General features: G+C 42.2%; 1 protein-coding gene across 1 annotated transcript in view; it reads left to right on the forward strand.

The window, feature by feature from the left end:
- Positions 1-1,304: 1,304 nt before the first annotated feature.
- The window catches only part of whrna (whirlin a), a 137,537-nt gene continuing 122,298 nt past the window's right edge, over positions 1,305-16,543 (forward strand). The window contains exon 1 of the mRNA XM_069161461.1: positions 1,305-2,860. Within this exon, the coding sequence (XP_069017562.1) occupies positions 2,117-2,860 (744 nt within the window). The 5' untranslated portion in view covers positions 1,305-2,116. The remainder of the gene's footprint in view (positions 2,861-16,543) is intronic.

The following is a 16,543-nucleotide window of genomic DNA, read 5'->3' on the forward strand; positions in this document are numbered from 1 at the left end:
CAAGGAATGTACAAGCAATACATGCACGCACACACCAATGCTGCAGAGCTGCCATGCAAGGTGCTCACTTGCCTTCAGGAGCAATTGGGGTTCAGTGTCTTGCCCAAGGACGCTGCAGTTGTATCAAATCGCCAACCTTTCTATTAGAGGGAAACCCACTCTACCGTCTGAGCCACAGCTGCTCCGGTCGTGGATCAGCGTGATGTTTTAGAAGAAGTCTGTCAGCATTCATTAATAATACTGACTGATTCATTACTGGTGAATAACATTTAAAAAAAAAAGCCAAAATCTAAAATTGCCTTAGTTACTTGATAAAGTATAAATCCTCTGCTTTTTAAAAGTACAAATTGATGTTATTTATGTTATATTTGACTTTCCATACTTTCAACATCACAGAACTTTTGAAAATATTTGTTCATGGTTTATGTCATGCATGATGTACCCGAATATGTGGGCCTAACAAACAAAATCACTGAATTGTAATAAATTCAATAAACACTTGGCGACATGTTCATGTTTGAATTAATGCCTTTCCTTAATGTAGTATTATACGTCTGCTCATTTAGCCTGCAGTAGCTACATTTCAAAACGGTTACTCAATTGTCTTTTAATATCACAGAAGACATTTTGACGTGTCCAAATAGGAAAAAGCAGCGTGTAAATATTAAAAATGGATTATTCATGAGTTTAATTTAGCTGTATCAGGATATCAGGGTATTTATATGGTACCGCGAAGGATGGTTGACATATGTCATCATTAATGTTTTAGTAACCCTTCATGACAGGTCAGTTTGTCGTGAAACGGCCTATTGGTTGTGTTTTGTGTGATTTTCTTAGAAAACTCTGGAGGTGTGCTCTTTAGCTTTTCAGGACTTTGTTTAAAGTGGAAAACCTTTTGGTCTTTTTTTTTCACTTTCAAATCTGAGTTAATTACGGAGAAAGCCAGTATAGAAGAACAGGCTTGCAGTCAACTTGCGTGTTGAAATCGTGTTTCCAGAAATAAAAACCTCCAACTTTTTGAAACTCGAATTAATTTGCTCGCGTCGAACACAACTATGGTCTGTAGGCGTGTCAACGCGCCGGCTCCACAACCAATCGCAGTTCACTACGATATACGGCAGTATTACGTGTAATTAAAGTTCACCTTATGAACTTGTTGGCCGCAGCTCTGCCTGTGCCACGAGCGCATGTTGTTGGTTACGAGCACCGTAGCCTATTGGGTGCGCGAGGCTGCGTCACTTCCTGACGGAGGACGGTCGGAGGCGAGCGAGCCGCCGGTCTTCAGCCAGTCGCTGTAGTAACGTCTCAGAAGCTGCAGGGAATATAAACACCACCAACAAACAGACGCTGCGTGTCCCGCTGATCCAGATGGATATGTTTGTGTTTTCTCGAGCTTGACGTGTTTTGGAAGTAAACTGGAGACCGGACCGGGGTATTATGAAATCCTCAGGACGCAGAGCAGGAGCTCAAAAATAACTTTTTTTGTGTTTTTTGTTTTTCCCCTTTTCTTTTATCGGCGTCGAGGAAATGCTTCGTTAGTCTTGGTGAATTGGTTGTGCAGCAGTGGACCAAATACGTCTAATTTCCAGTAGTTCTGGCGTTGTTTGTTCTGCCCTGGAGCGGAGCTGTTGACGGTGAGTCGGACACCAGAGAAGCAGCAGCTCGGCAGCCACCTGACCTCCTGGAAAATAAGACGGCAGCTCATGACACGCAGGCTCAGAGCCCGACGTGGCGCATCACTAAGCTGTCTGACGAAGCGGGACGAGTTTTCCACGAGGCTGTTGCATGTCCAGCCTTAACGCACCGTGTCGCATGTGAAGTTTGCAGAACACAGTTAGCGGCATTTTATGAACCGTAAATGCTATTTAATTTGTGTCAGCTTCGATATTGATTTAGTTGGACTTTCCAGTTGAACTTGTCGCTTTCATCTTCCTGTCCTCCAAATTGCGAGTTATAGCCGAAGTGGTTCATCTGCCAGAGCCGGGCACCATGGATACAACCGGAGTCTTCCATTGGTCGTGATGCCAAGCGGCGGTCGGATCCCGCGCCACCAGCCCGTAATGCCTGCTCTCTAACCTGCATAAGTGTGGCGCCGTGTCCCGGTCACACCGCCAGGATGAGCAGCACCGACCTGGAGCGCATGTCGCTCAGCTCCTCGGCAAACTCGGTCGCCTCCAGCGCGCGGACGCTGTCCGCCAACGTGAGGAAGCTGCACAACGCGCTCAACCTCCTGCTCAACGACTTCGAGAGGGAGCAGTTCATCCACTGCCTCAATGTCTACCACTCCAAACGCAACGTGTACGACCTGGTGCAGACCCTCAACGTTATCCTCAACGCGCCCAGCAAGCGGCAACTTCTGCCCATGCTGCGGCTGGTGATCCCCCGCTCTGACCAACTCCTGTTCGAGCAGTACACCTCGGAGGGCCTGTATTTAAAATCGGATTTAGTTGCAAGCAACGGCAACGCTGAACCCCCGCCGGGCGACTACCCGAGCGCCAGCCCGACGCCCCCGGGGCATTTCTCGCCCAGCAACCCCCCCGAGTTCCAGGTGGCGTTGCGCGGCTCGCCAGACAGCTTCAGCACCAGCAGCGAAGGGACAGCTCCCCTTGTGCCTCTGCTCGGGAGGAACTTTATCCACGAGCCGCCGGGGGAGCTGCGGCAGGTCACCATGAAGCGGCACAAGAGCAACGAGGGCCTGGGCTTCAGCATCCGCGGCGGCTCGGAGCACGGGGTCGGCATCTACGTGTCCCTGGTGGAGCCGGGGAGCCTGGCGGAGAAGGAGGGTCTCCGGATCGGTGACCAGATCATGAAAGTTAATGACAAAGTCTTTGACAAAGTCACCCATGCTGAAGCAGTGAAGGTAAGTTTCTTTTTTGCAATACACTTGATTTGCACATGTGCAGCTTTTTGCAGACAGCACATTTGTCCTTTCAAATTAAATCTTTCGAGAGTAATGGGAACTATTTGCAGTGGCCTTGTTCTGTACACCTACATCTCCTGTGCATGATGATGCCTGGTGCTAATTATTTGTTTGGCCTCTGTGTTTTTGACCTCTTGAAGATGACAGGTCCCGTTTTGTTGAGGGATATGCGGTTAAATTATTTTTGGCCGGAAGCATCATTGATTATTTTCAATATCAGCGTGCCTGTATTGCAGCAGCACTGGAGTGTAAACTGTAGACTACTACTTCTAGGAAGCTTGCATGTAACCAGACACCTTCAAAGCAGGTGGTAACTGTAGAGGCCTGTGTGTATTTGTGTGTATTTGTGTGTATTTGTGTGTGTTTGTGTGTTTGTGTTCAATGATGTTGTCTCTCTGATCGATGCAAATAAAGACGACTACTACTACTATATCCCTGAGCACCATGTTAATGACACTAAGTGTAAAGAAAGCCTATTAGTAAATGAGGTAATAAAAGAGCATGTGTGATTAGTGAAGATTGATGTCGGAGGAAACCTTGTGAGAACCTTGGTTTTTATGAGTCCTGTGAGCTGTCCATGGTGCTGGAAATTCATCAGCGCATTTTCTCCTCTTCATCCCTACGTCTGTGTTGTCACTGCTCTCCTCCGTGCTTTAGTGATTGATTTTGGGAGTGCACTCATTCACACCTGTTTGTCCATGCTGCACACATGTATCCAGCATCCATACTTCTTTAACCAGGGCAGTTTTGGCAGATCTATAAAGAAGCACTCTGAGTGTTTTTCCCTTTTAATTCTGTTTACCTTTTTGGAAATGAGGAAACTCATGTGCCGTAATGCATAGCAGGGTATATCATACAGTATATAAATATACTTTTGTGGCATATTACTGTTGAGGTATACCTGTGTTGAATTTATTGTTAAAGCAATTTTTGGGAAAAAAATATTTTCCAATGAGTCTTTGATCTGAGCAAATGAAGGAAAAAAAGACAAGGTTCAACACCTTATCTCGTACATAGAGAGTAGAAAGGGATTTATCTGTGGAAAAAAAGCCAAAGAGAAATATCTATTAGATATTTGTAAGCTGCTTGCTTATAGATAGATAGATAGATAGATAGATGGATAGAGTTGAGATGAGTCTGTGGTTGAAAGGTCACTGGTATATTTCACAGGTATATTTCCTCTGACGTCTATGGATTATACCTCAAACTGAGTCCTTTCTAACCTTCACTGATCTTGAAAAAGTCATCAGGCTCTGTGCTCTATCTCTTCTCGTGGATTTTTGTAATTCACTTCATGAAGGGCTCAGCCATACGGCAATCCCCTACCTGCATTTAATCCAAAATACGGCACCTACAGGCTTTTTTCTAATGCGTGCAGATGAGAACGAGTTCTGCCCCCCCCCCCTGTTTACTTCAGATGAAATTTAAGCTTTTACACAGGAAAGGTCCCGTACACATTTTATGTAACTCTCTATCGTTTGTGGGTCCAACTGGTTGACAATACCTTCTCAAGGTGTTTTTTGTTCCTGTTCTTATTTTACTTTTGTATTCTATTTTATTTTGCGGTGTGAACATATTGTAACTTTGTTAGTTTACTCTGTTCTGTCAACGTGTCTGTGAGGAGGACATTGTGTTCATACAGTACATAGTTTTTACATGCTGAAGTGAAGCACTCATTGTCCCAGTTTTGTCGTAACAGTTTCTCTAAATCTGCGGACTAAATTCTTTCACAAGACTGTAGAGCATCTATGCATCTATGCACCTCACATTGAACGTCATCTTTAACCGCGTTGGATAGAATACTAATGACACAATTGACCGTGTTTTTTCAATACATTTTCTACACATGTCGAGTTTTCTTATCTGTGGAGGGAAGATTATACATCTGCTCCGACTCTGAGTGAGCAATTAGAGAGTTTGCATATGTTGCTTTTCAGAGAGTTGCAGGTCATTTCTTAGGCTTGTTGTGTTTTGTCTTTTTTAACGCAAGACGGAATGAAACCAATGATAAATGAAAAGTATGCCGCTCACTTCATCCCTCTGTATCTCTTCATTTTCTTTATTCCCTCGTGTATCACTGTCAGCAAATCCTATTTTCAGCAGTCTACTAATCCTTGCCGCCACGGTAGTATGTCTTTAACTAAGACGACTACTAGTTATACGGCTACCTCTGCCGCTCGCCTGTTGCTGTTATTAGCCTGACATGGCAGACACCCAACAGCAGGAGATAAGCCTTGTCTCAGATGAAATCCCCCTGGAGGTCATTAATGCTTGAGTTCAGTTATTTTTATGCTTTCTCGGTTTAGTCTAAATGTTACAACAGGCTTTTAGAGCTGTAATGATTTTAACCTTCTAAACTCTGTCCATCAATACAAACTCGCGTTGTGCAGCCCGGCATTGTGTTTTATCTGCTGGTGAAGGTACCAAATGATGCTGGTTTTATCCAGCATAAATAACAGAGAGACAGTTTGAGGATTTCACTCGATCTGAGCATCGTATGGAACAAACAACGTGTGTAATGCTGTATAGTTCTGCTAAATCTTGGTTCACACTCGTTCCTCTTCCCTCAGTTTAAAGAAACCTTTCGCACAAGGGAATTGTAGTCAGACTATTGAGCTGCTGATTGATTCCAAAATCACTTGCTCCTTATTTGAACACCCTAAATACTACACTTAATCAGTAACTGAATGACTATAGACCTTTTTCACAGCAGACATTCAGACTTTTTCCACAGCTGCATCTCAACTGGAGGAGATCCTGCATTGTGTGCATGTTGGTTCACTGTGTCACTTCATGGAACCGAGCCATCATTAATAAAGCTTCACTTTCTCTGCTATGACAAGTCAAATTGTCTGCTGTGAAAAAGTTCAATGTTTTTATTACAGAGTCACTTTACAACAAACTGCCACATTTTGCATTTCTTAAATTCTTTTTTCATTACAGTCTCTTTTTAAAATGATCTGAACTCATTTGGAGGTGCTTTGTTCTTAAATGTACAGTCCTATTGAAACGTAGCAGGCCGGCATGTAAAGAGCTCAGTGAATGTAAGTTTCTGGCTTGTTTGAGAGATGAAACGTTTCTGAATAAGCTGCCGCGTGAACGCTCCTGATGAATCCAGTTGTGACATCAATTCATCTCATTCAGCCTGCTCACCTCCAACTGAACTCTGCTCCCACAGAGTTTCACCTTCAAAGCTCTATAATCAGTATTTTTATTTTAATGCCCAACTTATTTGAATGCCCCCCAAAAAAGGTGTATATAATGTAAAAGTGGTTGTAGCACTAGCCCCAACTCTGCAGCTCCAGGAAGATTATTCAAACCTCTTTTAGTTTTGGTGTAGTGCAGTCTAAGTGCTCTCATTGTCTCTGTTTTCAGCAGCAACAGGCAGCTGCTTTGAGCAAAAGAAGCTCTGATTGTCCTCCAGAAGGATTTATGTTAATGTTAATCCTACCAGGCAACCTCTGGCTCACAGAATAATAACACAATAATAACTATCTTTGAGGCAAAGGCAGAAGTCATGAGAGCTCAGTGCCTATAATGCCAGAAAACCTTTCAGGGACAATTGGTGGTGGGTTGTTAGTGGAGTAACCGCTCCTTTTCTCTTAATGAAATCATACATTAACAACCCATCAACTGATATTTAGTTTGGTTGCAATTTAGAATGACTTGTTTTTGACTTTTTTATTGGCCCAACATCCTTAAAAAGAAATCCAATCACTTTAAAGAAGTAAAGATGCCACTGCAGGAGGTCCTTAAATTAAATTCTGGCCAGTGCATAATACGAGTGAGCTACTCGGCTGTAAACTCTCGACAGCAAGCACTCTGGTGCAGGTCTGCATGTTGACAAAATCAAGCAAGACGAAGCGGTGTCCCAACCGTGGAATCAGCTCCAATCTACGAATCAGGTAATAGTAAAGGAGATTTCTATCTGCCTCCCGCCATCCAATCAACACCGACCTTTAGCAGTCTGCAGAGCTGCTCCAGGCCACTCGGCTCCCACTCCTCTCACTTGTGACTGAGTGTTTGCATGTGAATGTCCCTGGCTGCAGCCAAGGTGTCGACACAGTGAATTTAGAACGGCTGAGACTCACAATCTCCTCCCCTTCTGGTCTCGTTGCAGGTTGGTGACAGAACCAGCTCTGCCAGAGATACCTAGTATTTCTCCCAATTACTGTAGTCGGAGTTCCAAACTAATAAAAACAAAAGAAAGACAGGAAAACATGTCGAACAACAAAAGTCATCCCCAGGTATCTTGTCTGTCTCCTTCACTGTGTCTCTGGTTGTCTGTGTTTGTGCTGGTACACCATGATTTCCCTTTTGTTTCTTCCTCACACCCTCCTCAGACCTGAAACTAATCAAATTAAAACGTCTGAGAGACAGGCAGTCTGTGATGGTGAGACAAGACTGCATGACTTCTTGCTGTGGCTGAGGCTCCAGAATGTCCAGAATACAATTTATGTCCCCATCCTTATCCTGTCACATCTCCTGACTGTCCAGCATGCCAGAGGGGAAGATGATAATGAAAAGGTAGTGCTGGCTAAATGCTGAGCTGTTAGCTAACCCTGGCAGTGACTCCAGGGACCGGGGCCAATGCAGGCTTTGAGGAAGAGGAGAGATTCAGAGACAGAAAGAGATTTGTCTGCAGGCCCTTGACACGTCATCTGGGCAAAACAGCAATTTGTTGCTTCCAGGGGCGCTCCCTGAACTCATCAGGCAACACAAGTTGGCTAAGGTGTCACACTTTATGCCTGCGTACAAGATTACAGTGGGGAGACACTGTGTGAATAAGTAATGGGTTGAAGACAAAATAAGATGGTAATGCTTTTGTAAAGCCAATGTTGTTGTTGTTGTGGGATTATTGATGCTTTTTGTGGGATGGTGGCGAAGGAAAGGACATATAACATTCTGGCAAATGAGCAACAGTCCACCTTTTCTAGACGAACAGTTTGGGTTGCATCGGCTTATCTTTTAAAGCAACGTCAGACCTGCTTTTAGCTTCATGCGGGCAACTTTTTTTTTCTAGCTGATGTTATACACATCAAGCACAGATGGATCAATTATCATTTGTAGTCGTGGTCACTGTGAGTCCACCTAGTGAATCTAAGTGCAACATTATTTATGTGTATTTTGGTTTCAACTCCTCAGAAAAAAAATTGGTCTATTTAGTTGCTTGATATTCTACTTTCTCCACTAACTAGTCGCTAATAGAGTTGGGTGTCCCGTTTGTTTCAGGTATGGAGGGGTAGTGGTCATCTAGCTCTCCGACTGGCCCTCCAAATGGAGGGTTTTCAGATGCAGACTCCAAATGGTGTGGTCGAAGAATGCTTTGCAAACTGAAGCAGCATAACATGACAAATAGACCATAAACAAATAATAAATACATTTCTTTTCAAGATAATTTTTTGTAATGTGAAAGTGCAGCTTCAGGATAATGAATCTAGTTCTGGTTCGGACAGATTGAAGGAATTCTTGTTTGTGAGCACGTATAGCTGATTCTCTGAGATGCACTATGCTGTCATCATACTGCATATTTCCAAAAATGTAATAATCAAATATCCTGAGACTTACAAACGTATTAAGATTTTAAGCCCTACTCCATTCTGAAGGGCCATTACCCAGTGGGGGTAATGGCCTCCCAAACAAGGGGTAGGGCCACAGGGGAAACGGCTATCTGGTACTCAGCGGGTAGTCGAGTGTGGGTGTTTCCTAGATGAAGATACAACTGCTGCAGAAGGTTAAAGTGAACATTTAAACCAGAGAACTGATTCACTGAGAGTTGGCAGTGCCTCTGAGTAAACACGCATATAATGCTTCTATATCCTGGACATTTTGTTTTAAAAAGAGGGAGGAGGTCGTATTTCTGAGTTAAAAGCACCTCTTGACGTCGTCACTGCAGAGACGGACCAGGGACTGAATTATTCGCCAAGCTGCCAAGAACTCCTGCTCCTTGCAGGATGTCATGATGAGGGAAAAAAGCAGAAAAATATTGAAGGGAAAATCATTCTGACTGCTACATGAGACAGTGAAAGTATGTGACTTATAGACAAGCTGATGTGTGAAATCTTCCCAGCAGCACTTGTCTGAAAGAGTTTTATGTTTTCATAAAGTATTTTCCATAACCGTTAACAGCTCAGACATGTGTGTCATGTGTGGACACGCTGAACTCAGGCTGCTATAGCTGATTAAGAACTGCAATATGGAGCCTGAAATAAATGAGTTTAAGTGCCTTTAGGCCTGGCCTCTGGCCTTGTGTTTACATATTTGTAATGCTGTTTATAACATAACACTCAGCAGCCGATTTGCCCACCAAGTCAGCAAGGTTCGAGTCTGTGCGGTTGCCTAAAGGCACCTCGAAGGTCGACATTTGTGCCGTTTGCTCCTCAGTAAACAACACAAATGTCGTGTTGGTGAAATCACAACAAAGGTGAAATATTTCTCCTCTCTTCTTATTCCCAGCCCTCAACAACTATGGCTAACATACCCTTGAGCAAGACAATTAACCCGAGGATGTACTGCTGTAATGTTTATGAGTATCAAAGAGGACACTGCTGAAAAACATGCATGCTCAACAAGCCTTCCAGGACACACCAAATGCTCACGAAATAGACCGACGAGTTGAGAAGTTGTTTTTCTGGCCTCTTTTTTTGCCGTGGTTCCATTTATCACAGTCTTTGAAAGCTCTTTGCTTTACATAACCACTTTGCTGGGGTTTCAGATGGCATTTTATATCACAAGAGGCTCATTTATTGGTGAATGCGTGTACTCCTACAAATCATTGATGTCAGTATACAATTACAATTCATGTTGTGCTCGCTCTGCGATGATTTGTATGAAAGGTGTATCGTCTAACTGACGGAGAGACTGCGGAAGCTACTACAGACCGTCACCTCTGTCTTGTTTTGAATATATTTCAGTCAGATGTTCTGTATGAGCTGCAGAAACAGTGTTCGTGATGAAATGAGCGGACCTCTGGCTGTCTCTCAAATGTTTGATGTGGAAAAGATTTGTGGAGCTATGCAAGGCACCTTTTCAGAGAACAATAGTCTCAACACTGAACGTTTTAGCCACGGTGCATTATATTTGGACTTTTTTTTTAAAACAAGAATTGATTTTCTGTATTGCAAAGACAAAGAAGACATCTGGAAAAAAAAAAAAATCAAGTCTTAGTGTTTTCAGTATGAATTAGTCAATGGAAATATATTGGGCAAACTTTCATTTATCTATCAAAATGAATTGAATGGATTTCTGTTTTCATTTTTTTTTTTTACATTTAGGGGATCATTTCTTAATCACTTTGAAGCATTTGTTTTAAAAAGTCCAGTAAACATGTATTTACTGATTATAAAATACTTCCTAAATCTCCTCTCAACTCACACTGCACGGTGATGATTTGTTGGTACTGTAACAAAAGCAAGGGCTGCATTTGAATACACAATAGGAGTGCTAGGGATTATTTTATTTGGGAAACAGCTGTCTACAATGGAGGGGAGCCGGCTGGGACACTCTGATATAACAAAATGAACGTGCGCTACTTCAAAAAACTGCTCTCGTTGTATGCTTGAGCAAAACACTTAGCACCGAAGCACACCACCGGCCAACAGGTGTTTGGCCACGGGCTTGTACGGGCTGGCTTCCAGTCGTGACGGTGTGTGAGTGTATGATTTAGAAATGAGTCATGGCTGAGGTTTGGAGAGCAGCGTTCCTTCTTCGTGTTGTTATTCTTATATGTGACAGCTTGAACTCTCTGCCTCAAGGACAGCGCTGCATTTCCTTCAGCTGCACAGATCCTGTGCTGTAGCGGGAGACTCTGAACGTTTACCTTTTCCATCATGTTGTCTAAAAGTTTAGAAAGCATGAATCCCTAAATCTGACTTTACCCCAAACAATGCCCCCTTTTCTGTTTTCTGTAGTTTATTATACAACAAGTAGTTCTGACCCAGATATCTGATTTGTCAACTCTACATTTGAAACAACAGCAGTTTTGTTTTTTCTATGTGCCGTAGTTATTCAGTTTGAGAAATCACATGATCTGTAGAGAGCATTGAAGCGGACTAGAAATCGTCTCTGTTTCTTGGTCGTTACTAAGAGTCGGCCTACTTGCTGGAGTGGTAAACATTGCATACATTATATAAGAGTCTGCTGAGGTGGCTGATTGTTTTCCAGTTGTTAGCCATAACCCTATGTATTGCCATGGAAACAGAGATCGCACTAACAAAAAGTTAAATATTTTGAGAGCGAATTGCTCTACAATGTGAATGAATTTTGATTACATATTTTATTTAGTTGGTAACATATTGTATTATGCGCAAGCGCCTCAGTCCTGACAGCATCACTGTCGAGCCAATAATGATGCTGAAGCACACCAAGTGTAATATAGCTTCAAAATAACACATTTCACTGGGAAGTGCAGCCTTCGCACAGAACGCTGGAAGCGTTCGTCCAATCCTACGGAGAAACATTTACTCAGCCTGCAGTGAATAAATGTTGGCACAGTGCAACGTGTTCATTTCTCTCTGACCAACAGGGGCTCACTTTGTTAATCACAATCAGGACAGAAAGTCTTTCTTCCACTCTCCCTCCAACCACAGCAGGACGTCTACATTTGAGACCAGAAAACAATGAGAGTGTTGAGTTAAGGTTGGTGGTGAGCAGCTACTTAAAGGAGTCCAGAGTTTTAAACTGGAGGCAGTGGAGAAGAGACTGAGTGCTAGTTTGGTGTTTTGGCTGCAGCGTGTCAGCAGTGGATGAATGAAACGATGAATAATGAAGTTGTGTTTGTGACGAATAACAGTGGAACACACTTCACTGAATGGAAAAAAAACAAAACACCTTTTGGATCATTTTACATGTGATTTTTAAATCATTGGCCATATTGTAATGAATATTAACAATGGGAAAATATTGTCATGTTCATCATGATGCTGTACATCTTGGTTGATTTTAAACATAATATTGTCAAATGCAATACCCCACGGTTGATTGTGGCTCCTCAGTTCTATTCCTCTCTGTAATTATAACGTGAAATATTTATAAATGCCTTTAATTAGGTGGGCGTGGGGCCAATTTCTGGTTGACTTTGTGTTGTGGCATGCTGTACTGATGAGTACGGGAATGTTTATTGGCTTTGGAGGCTTGATGGTGAAGACTGAGTGGGAGATGATGGGCACACTGAGAGGAATTCGTATTGTAATTTATATGCAGACTCATTTAGGAATGACACAATGACATTTGCAGAATTTTTAAGCTATAATCGTTTGTACTTGTTGGTAAACAGCCGTTGTTGGTAAACAGCCGTTGTGTAGCTCCTCCTTGATCCTTTTGATTAGTTGTTTTTTATGTTAATCTACGTTTGGATTTAGTTGTCCAAACAAAAGATGATCGCTTTTAGCTTTCACTCACTTTGTGCTATTTTTTTTATCTATATACAAGCCCCGTAGTTCAAGCTGCCGCCTGAGGAAATAAAACCAGACTGCAGTTGTAACCTCTTTATCGCTGGATTTAAATCAGGTGTATTTCATCTCTTTCTCCTCCTTTGGTGTCAAATCTCTCATCATTTTGTCCATCTTAAGGTAGCATTTTTATTCCCCTCTGGTTGGCCCACCTGGGGTTTCTCAGACATATTCACCTCCAAAGTGACTCATTGAAATGGTCTAATTGCTTTACAATGGAGTCACCAAATGCTTCAGTTCACAGCGAAGGTGTCCCCAATCCATCACCTAAATCACCGGAAGCAGCCATTAATATCCGGTCAATGAGCTGAATCCTTCCATTTCTGGTCACTTCTGTCTTCAAGCGGGAAACGACTTATTTTCTCTGCGGTGCCCTGAGTTGAACAGAAATCTAATTTTATTAAGGCCTGCGTGAAACCACCACAGTCAGAGCTTGTATGAAAACAGAGTTGTTTTATGTGTATGGTACATAGAACTGCCAGTGGATATAGAAGCAGAGTAAATGGCTATAATACTCAGTCTTTGTTGACAGCCTTGTAGAGAGATGTTGATTCAACTGCATGGTAATTACTCACATTGAAAGGGGCTAACGCATGAGACTGGATTGAAGCTGCAGCTGATGTCTGAGGAAAATTAATTTATTGACTTAAATTACTTTATATATTAGTTATATTTCTTTTTTTTTTAAATCAGGATGTCCTGGTCACATTTTTCTCCAATCTATATTTTTTGTTTATTTACCCTTTAAAATTCTTATATACTACAAGTCCCTTAAATACTCTGAGACTGACTATTGACTGTTGGATTTCTGGTTTACAGTTAAGACTGTAAAGTAAAACATGTATGTAAATATGACGGCGATGTTCATTCATTTACAGTATGGGCTGATAACTATGATTAGAGTTGCTACCACCTGTGTGCAGCTGCCCTCACCTCTGGATGGATATAAACGTGGGTTGAATTTATCTGGCTGGGTATTTTTCTCCGTGTCAGCCTTCGTGGGAGTCATGAGACTGCAGGAGGTCTGCTTCGAATATCAATGAGAATTTGCAAGGTGCTATTGTTACTTTGGTTTTGTCTGCTGCTCTTTGACAGGCATAATTATGAGCTGGGAGCAAGGAGAGGTATGTATGTAGCTCCCATATACACACAGAAGCTTAGCTGATTATTATCCTTGGATCCCTGGAGTCACTTGGAGGAGAGATACAAAGACCTTTCTGGAGTGATGGATACATGACATTTGCATTTTTTCTTTCCTTTCCACTGAGCCTCTGGAAAAGTAAGACCGATTTTAGAATAGTCCCAGTTGTCTAAACGGGTTCTTTGGATTTGAAAACAAGTTTAAAAAAAAAAGTTATAAGTGGCATTTACAGCTAAATAAAACCTTGTACAGTGGTTTATATTTCTATATAAATATTTTATTCTAGTTATGTGCAGCAGCATCGTTAACACAGTTAACAGTTCTGTTCTTGCACCTGGTTTAGCTTTCTTCTCGACTTTTCTCAACACATTATTGATCAGATATTTGTCATCTCCTGATCTGATTCAATCCGAAATTACTCATGTCTTGTAAAGTTCTTCACATTTTTGTAATTTTTTTCTGACATTTGTAGGTCAAGGTTCTTTTCTTTTTTTACAGACAAGTTAGTAAGACTAAACCATGATATGCTGTTGTAACCTGGCAAGACTGCATCCCCCAATCATTATTTTCACCAGTTTTAACTTGGATTTATGAGGGGATTTAGTATTTATGAGTCCAGTAATCATGTCATAATTTAAAGAGCGGTATAGCCCTGTTAGATTGAACATATCCTGGCTTAGTTACATTTTATTGTTAGCTTGGTTGCTGGAGTAGCTGCTTGTCACTTTTTGTGCCCTTGCGATTGAAGCTGTGGTTTCCTCTGTGGTTTATAAGTTGTACTACATTCTAGAGACACACACACACACACACACACACACACAGACACACACACATACATCGTGGAAAATTTTCCTTTTACTGCCTGATGCAAGCAGCCATTCAGTGATTGCGCTACTGGAGAAGGAAGAAGAAGAGGAATTTAATAGAGTTACATAAGCACGAGAGGAGTTGATTTAAATAATCCTCCCCTGAGAAAAGGACTTCCTGGGAGGTTGTGAAGTCCTCTCATGTGTGAGTTATCAGAACAGGCCGAAGCAAAGACACCGGCAGTGTTCAGAGGAAAGCGACTGGGTTGTGTGGATGGCATGGATGTCGTGAAGATGTACCCACGTTAGGTTTAATCACTTCACATATTGAGATGGCGAACCACTAACAAACCATTAAGTCCTCTTTTGTGTGTCTGTCTGATTATAATTTCCTTCACAACACACACACTGAGGGCCAGTAGTGGTCCGTTAGCCGGCCCACATGTCTCTTTTATGTTTGGGACAACCGGAGAGGAGCCCTGCTGGTCATCTGATACCATGGAGCTGCCTTACCTGTCTCCTGCCTCCACACACACAGACACACACACACACGCACACGCACACGCACACACACACACACACACGCACACACACACACACACACACACACACACACACACACACACACACACTTCCATCCTCGATACCATCTGTTGTCTGCCACTCTGTACACACCGAAAGAGACACATAACCTGATGAATAATAATAATTTTAATAAAAAAAGAGTTGAGAATGTGGGAGGAGGCGTGAAGGAAATCAGCTCAGGCTCTGTTGTGGTGGGTTGCACATCAGAAGTGATCCATGTAATTATGTGATAAGGTGCTGAGTCTCAGCACAAGTGATGCACATAATGGATGTGGAACTTGTACTCTTATCTGGCTCCTGATTGGCAGCTGAGCCTCACGGGGCTTCCTGAGTGTGAATAATTGAAGGGCGTGTTGTCTTCTTGTGAGTATAGTTGATTGATGTTTGTTGTATTTGTGTGGTTTTCAGCCCTATTTTTCAGATTGTTGCGTATCATTCTGTACAGGAATCTACATACTGGAAGAAATAAAGCTAAGATGTTTCACTTGCAAAATGAAAGAGTTGTATGGGTGTCCACAGTTCCAGAAGTCAAGTAATGCTTATCATTTTTACACAATAAGGTGACTGTCGGAACACCTCTAGCTGCAGTTAGACATTAAACGTTATAGTTATCAGTGCAAAAAATGAGCAGTTGCATCAGAAAACACGGTTCTTTGCGGAAGGATCAAAGTCTGTGTACATACGAGAACTTGTTGGGAGAAGTTAACTGTGACTGATCTACATGTACATTTGGGTAAGAATCACAGAGCTTAAAATTCTGTTTAAGCTGCAAATGTCAAGTTTAAGCTATAAGTTCTGCTTTACAGAGGCCTCATAGATCAGTTCACTTTAGGTTTCTGGGCCCATTTTGAATGAAGTAGATGAATAATGTGTTCTCAGTGGCAACAACCAAATATTTGGCTTCACGTCTGTGACTCGGCGCCTTCATTTAAAGTTAAAAGCATTTGCGCTCCCTAATGTGCCGTGAAATCTGATAAAATCCCAATTCTCCTTTGTCTACATGCCTGCTGCTGCTGCTGCTGACTTCGGACTGTTTGTGTGTGTGTGAATGTGTTTGTTTACTGGATTAGTACACCCCACATGACATCGTTCACCTCAATAACATCAGTCACACATCAGTCCCAAATATATGGGCTTGTAAACTGCACCTACTAGTGGGCCAGAATGATGCATTCATTGCGGCCTCTATTGACCGTAAAACGGGTAGTTCGTATAGGGAGGAGGTCAATGTTGTTGATACTACATTGGATCAGTGTGAAGGACTTGATTGGTTGTTACGTTGCATATGGAATAAGGTTAGAGTTAGGATTAAGATTAGGGATCAGTTGATTGACAGTTAAACAACCAATCACAGCAGAGTAGACTTTACACCATGCATCCCTCCAGCTGATCCAATCTAGTACCAATCATCTGGTGTTGTTGGATGGTTCAAACCCAGGACTTTTACCCAGGGCACCACTGTTCACATCCTGAGAAAACAAAAGTCAACATTGACTTATTTTAAGTTATCTTTCATATCATGTGTAGCCTAACTCGCATAAATAACGTACTCTATTTAACCCAAACCCTGATCTTTTCCTAAACCTCACCCTGTAGTTTGGTGCCTTGACCCACACTGCAACCATGTCACAATGTTAACCAC

Source organism: Embiotoca jacksoni, unplaced genomic scaffold, assembly GCF_022577435.1.
Source record: "Embiotoca jacksoni isolate LCO1_2020_lvr unplaced genomic scaffold, fEmbJac1.0.p SCAF_10, whole genome shotgun sequence".
Lineage (NCBI taxonomy): Eukaryota > Metazoa > Chordata > Actinopteri > Embiotocidae > Embiotoca > Embiotoca jacksoni.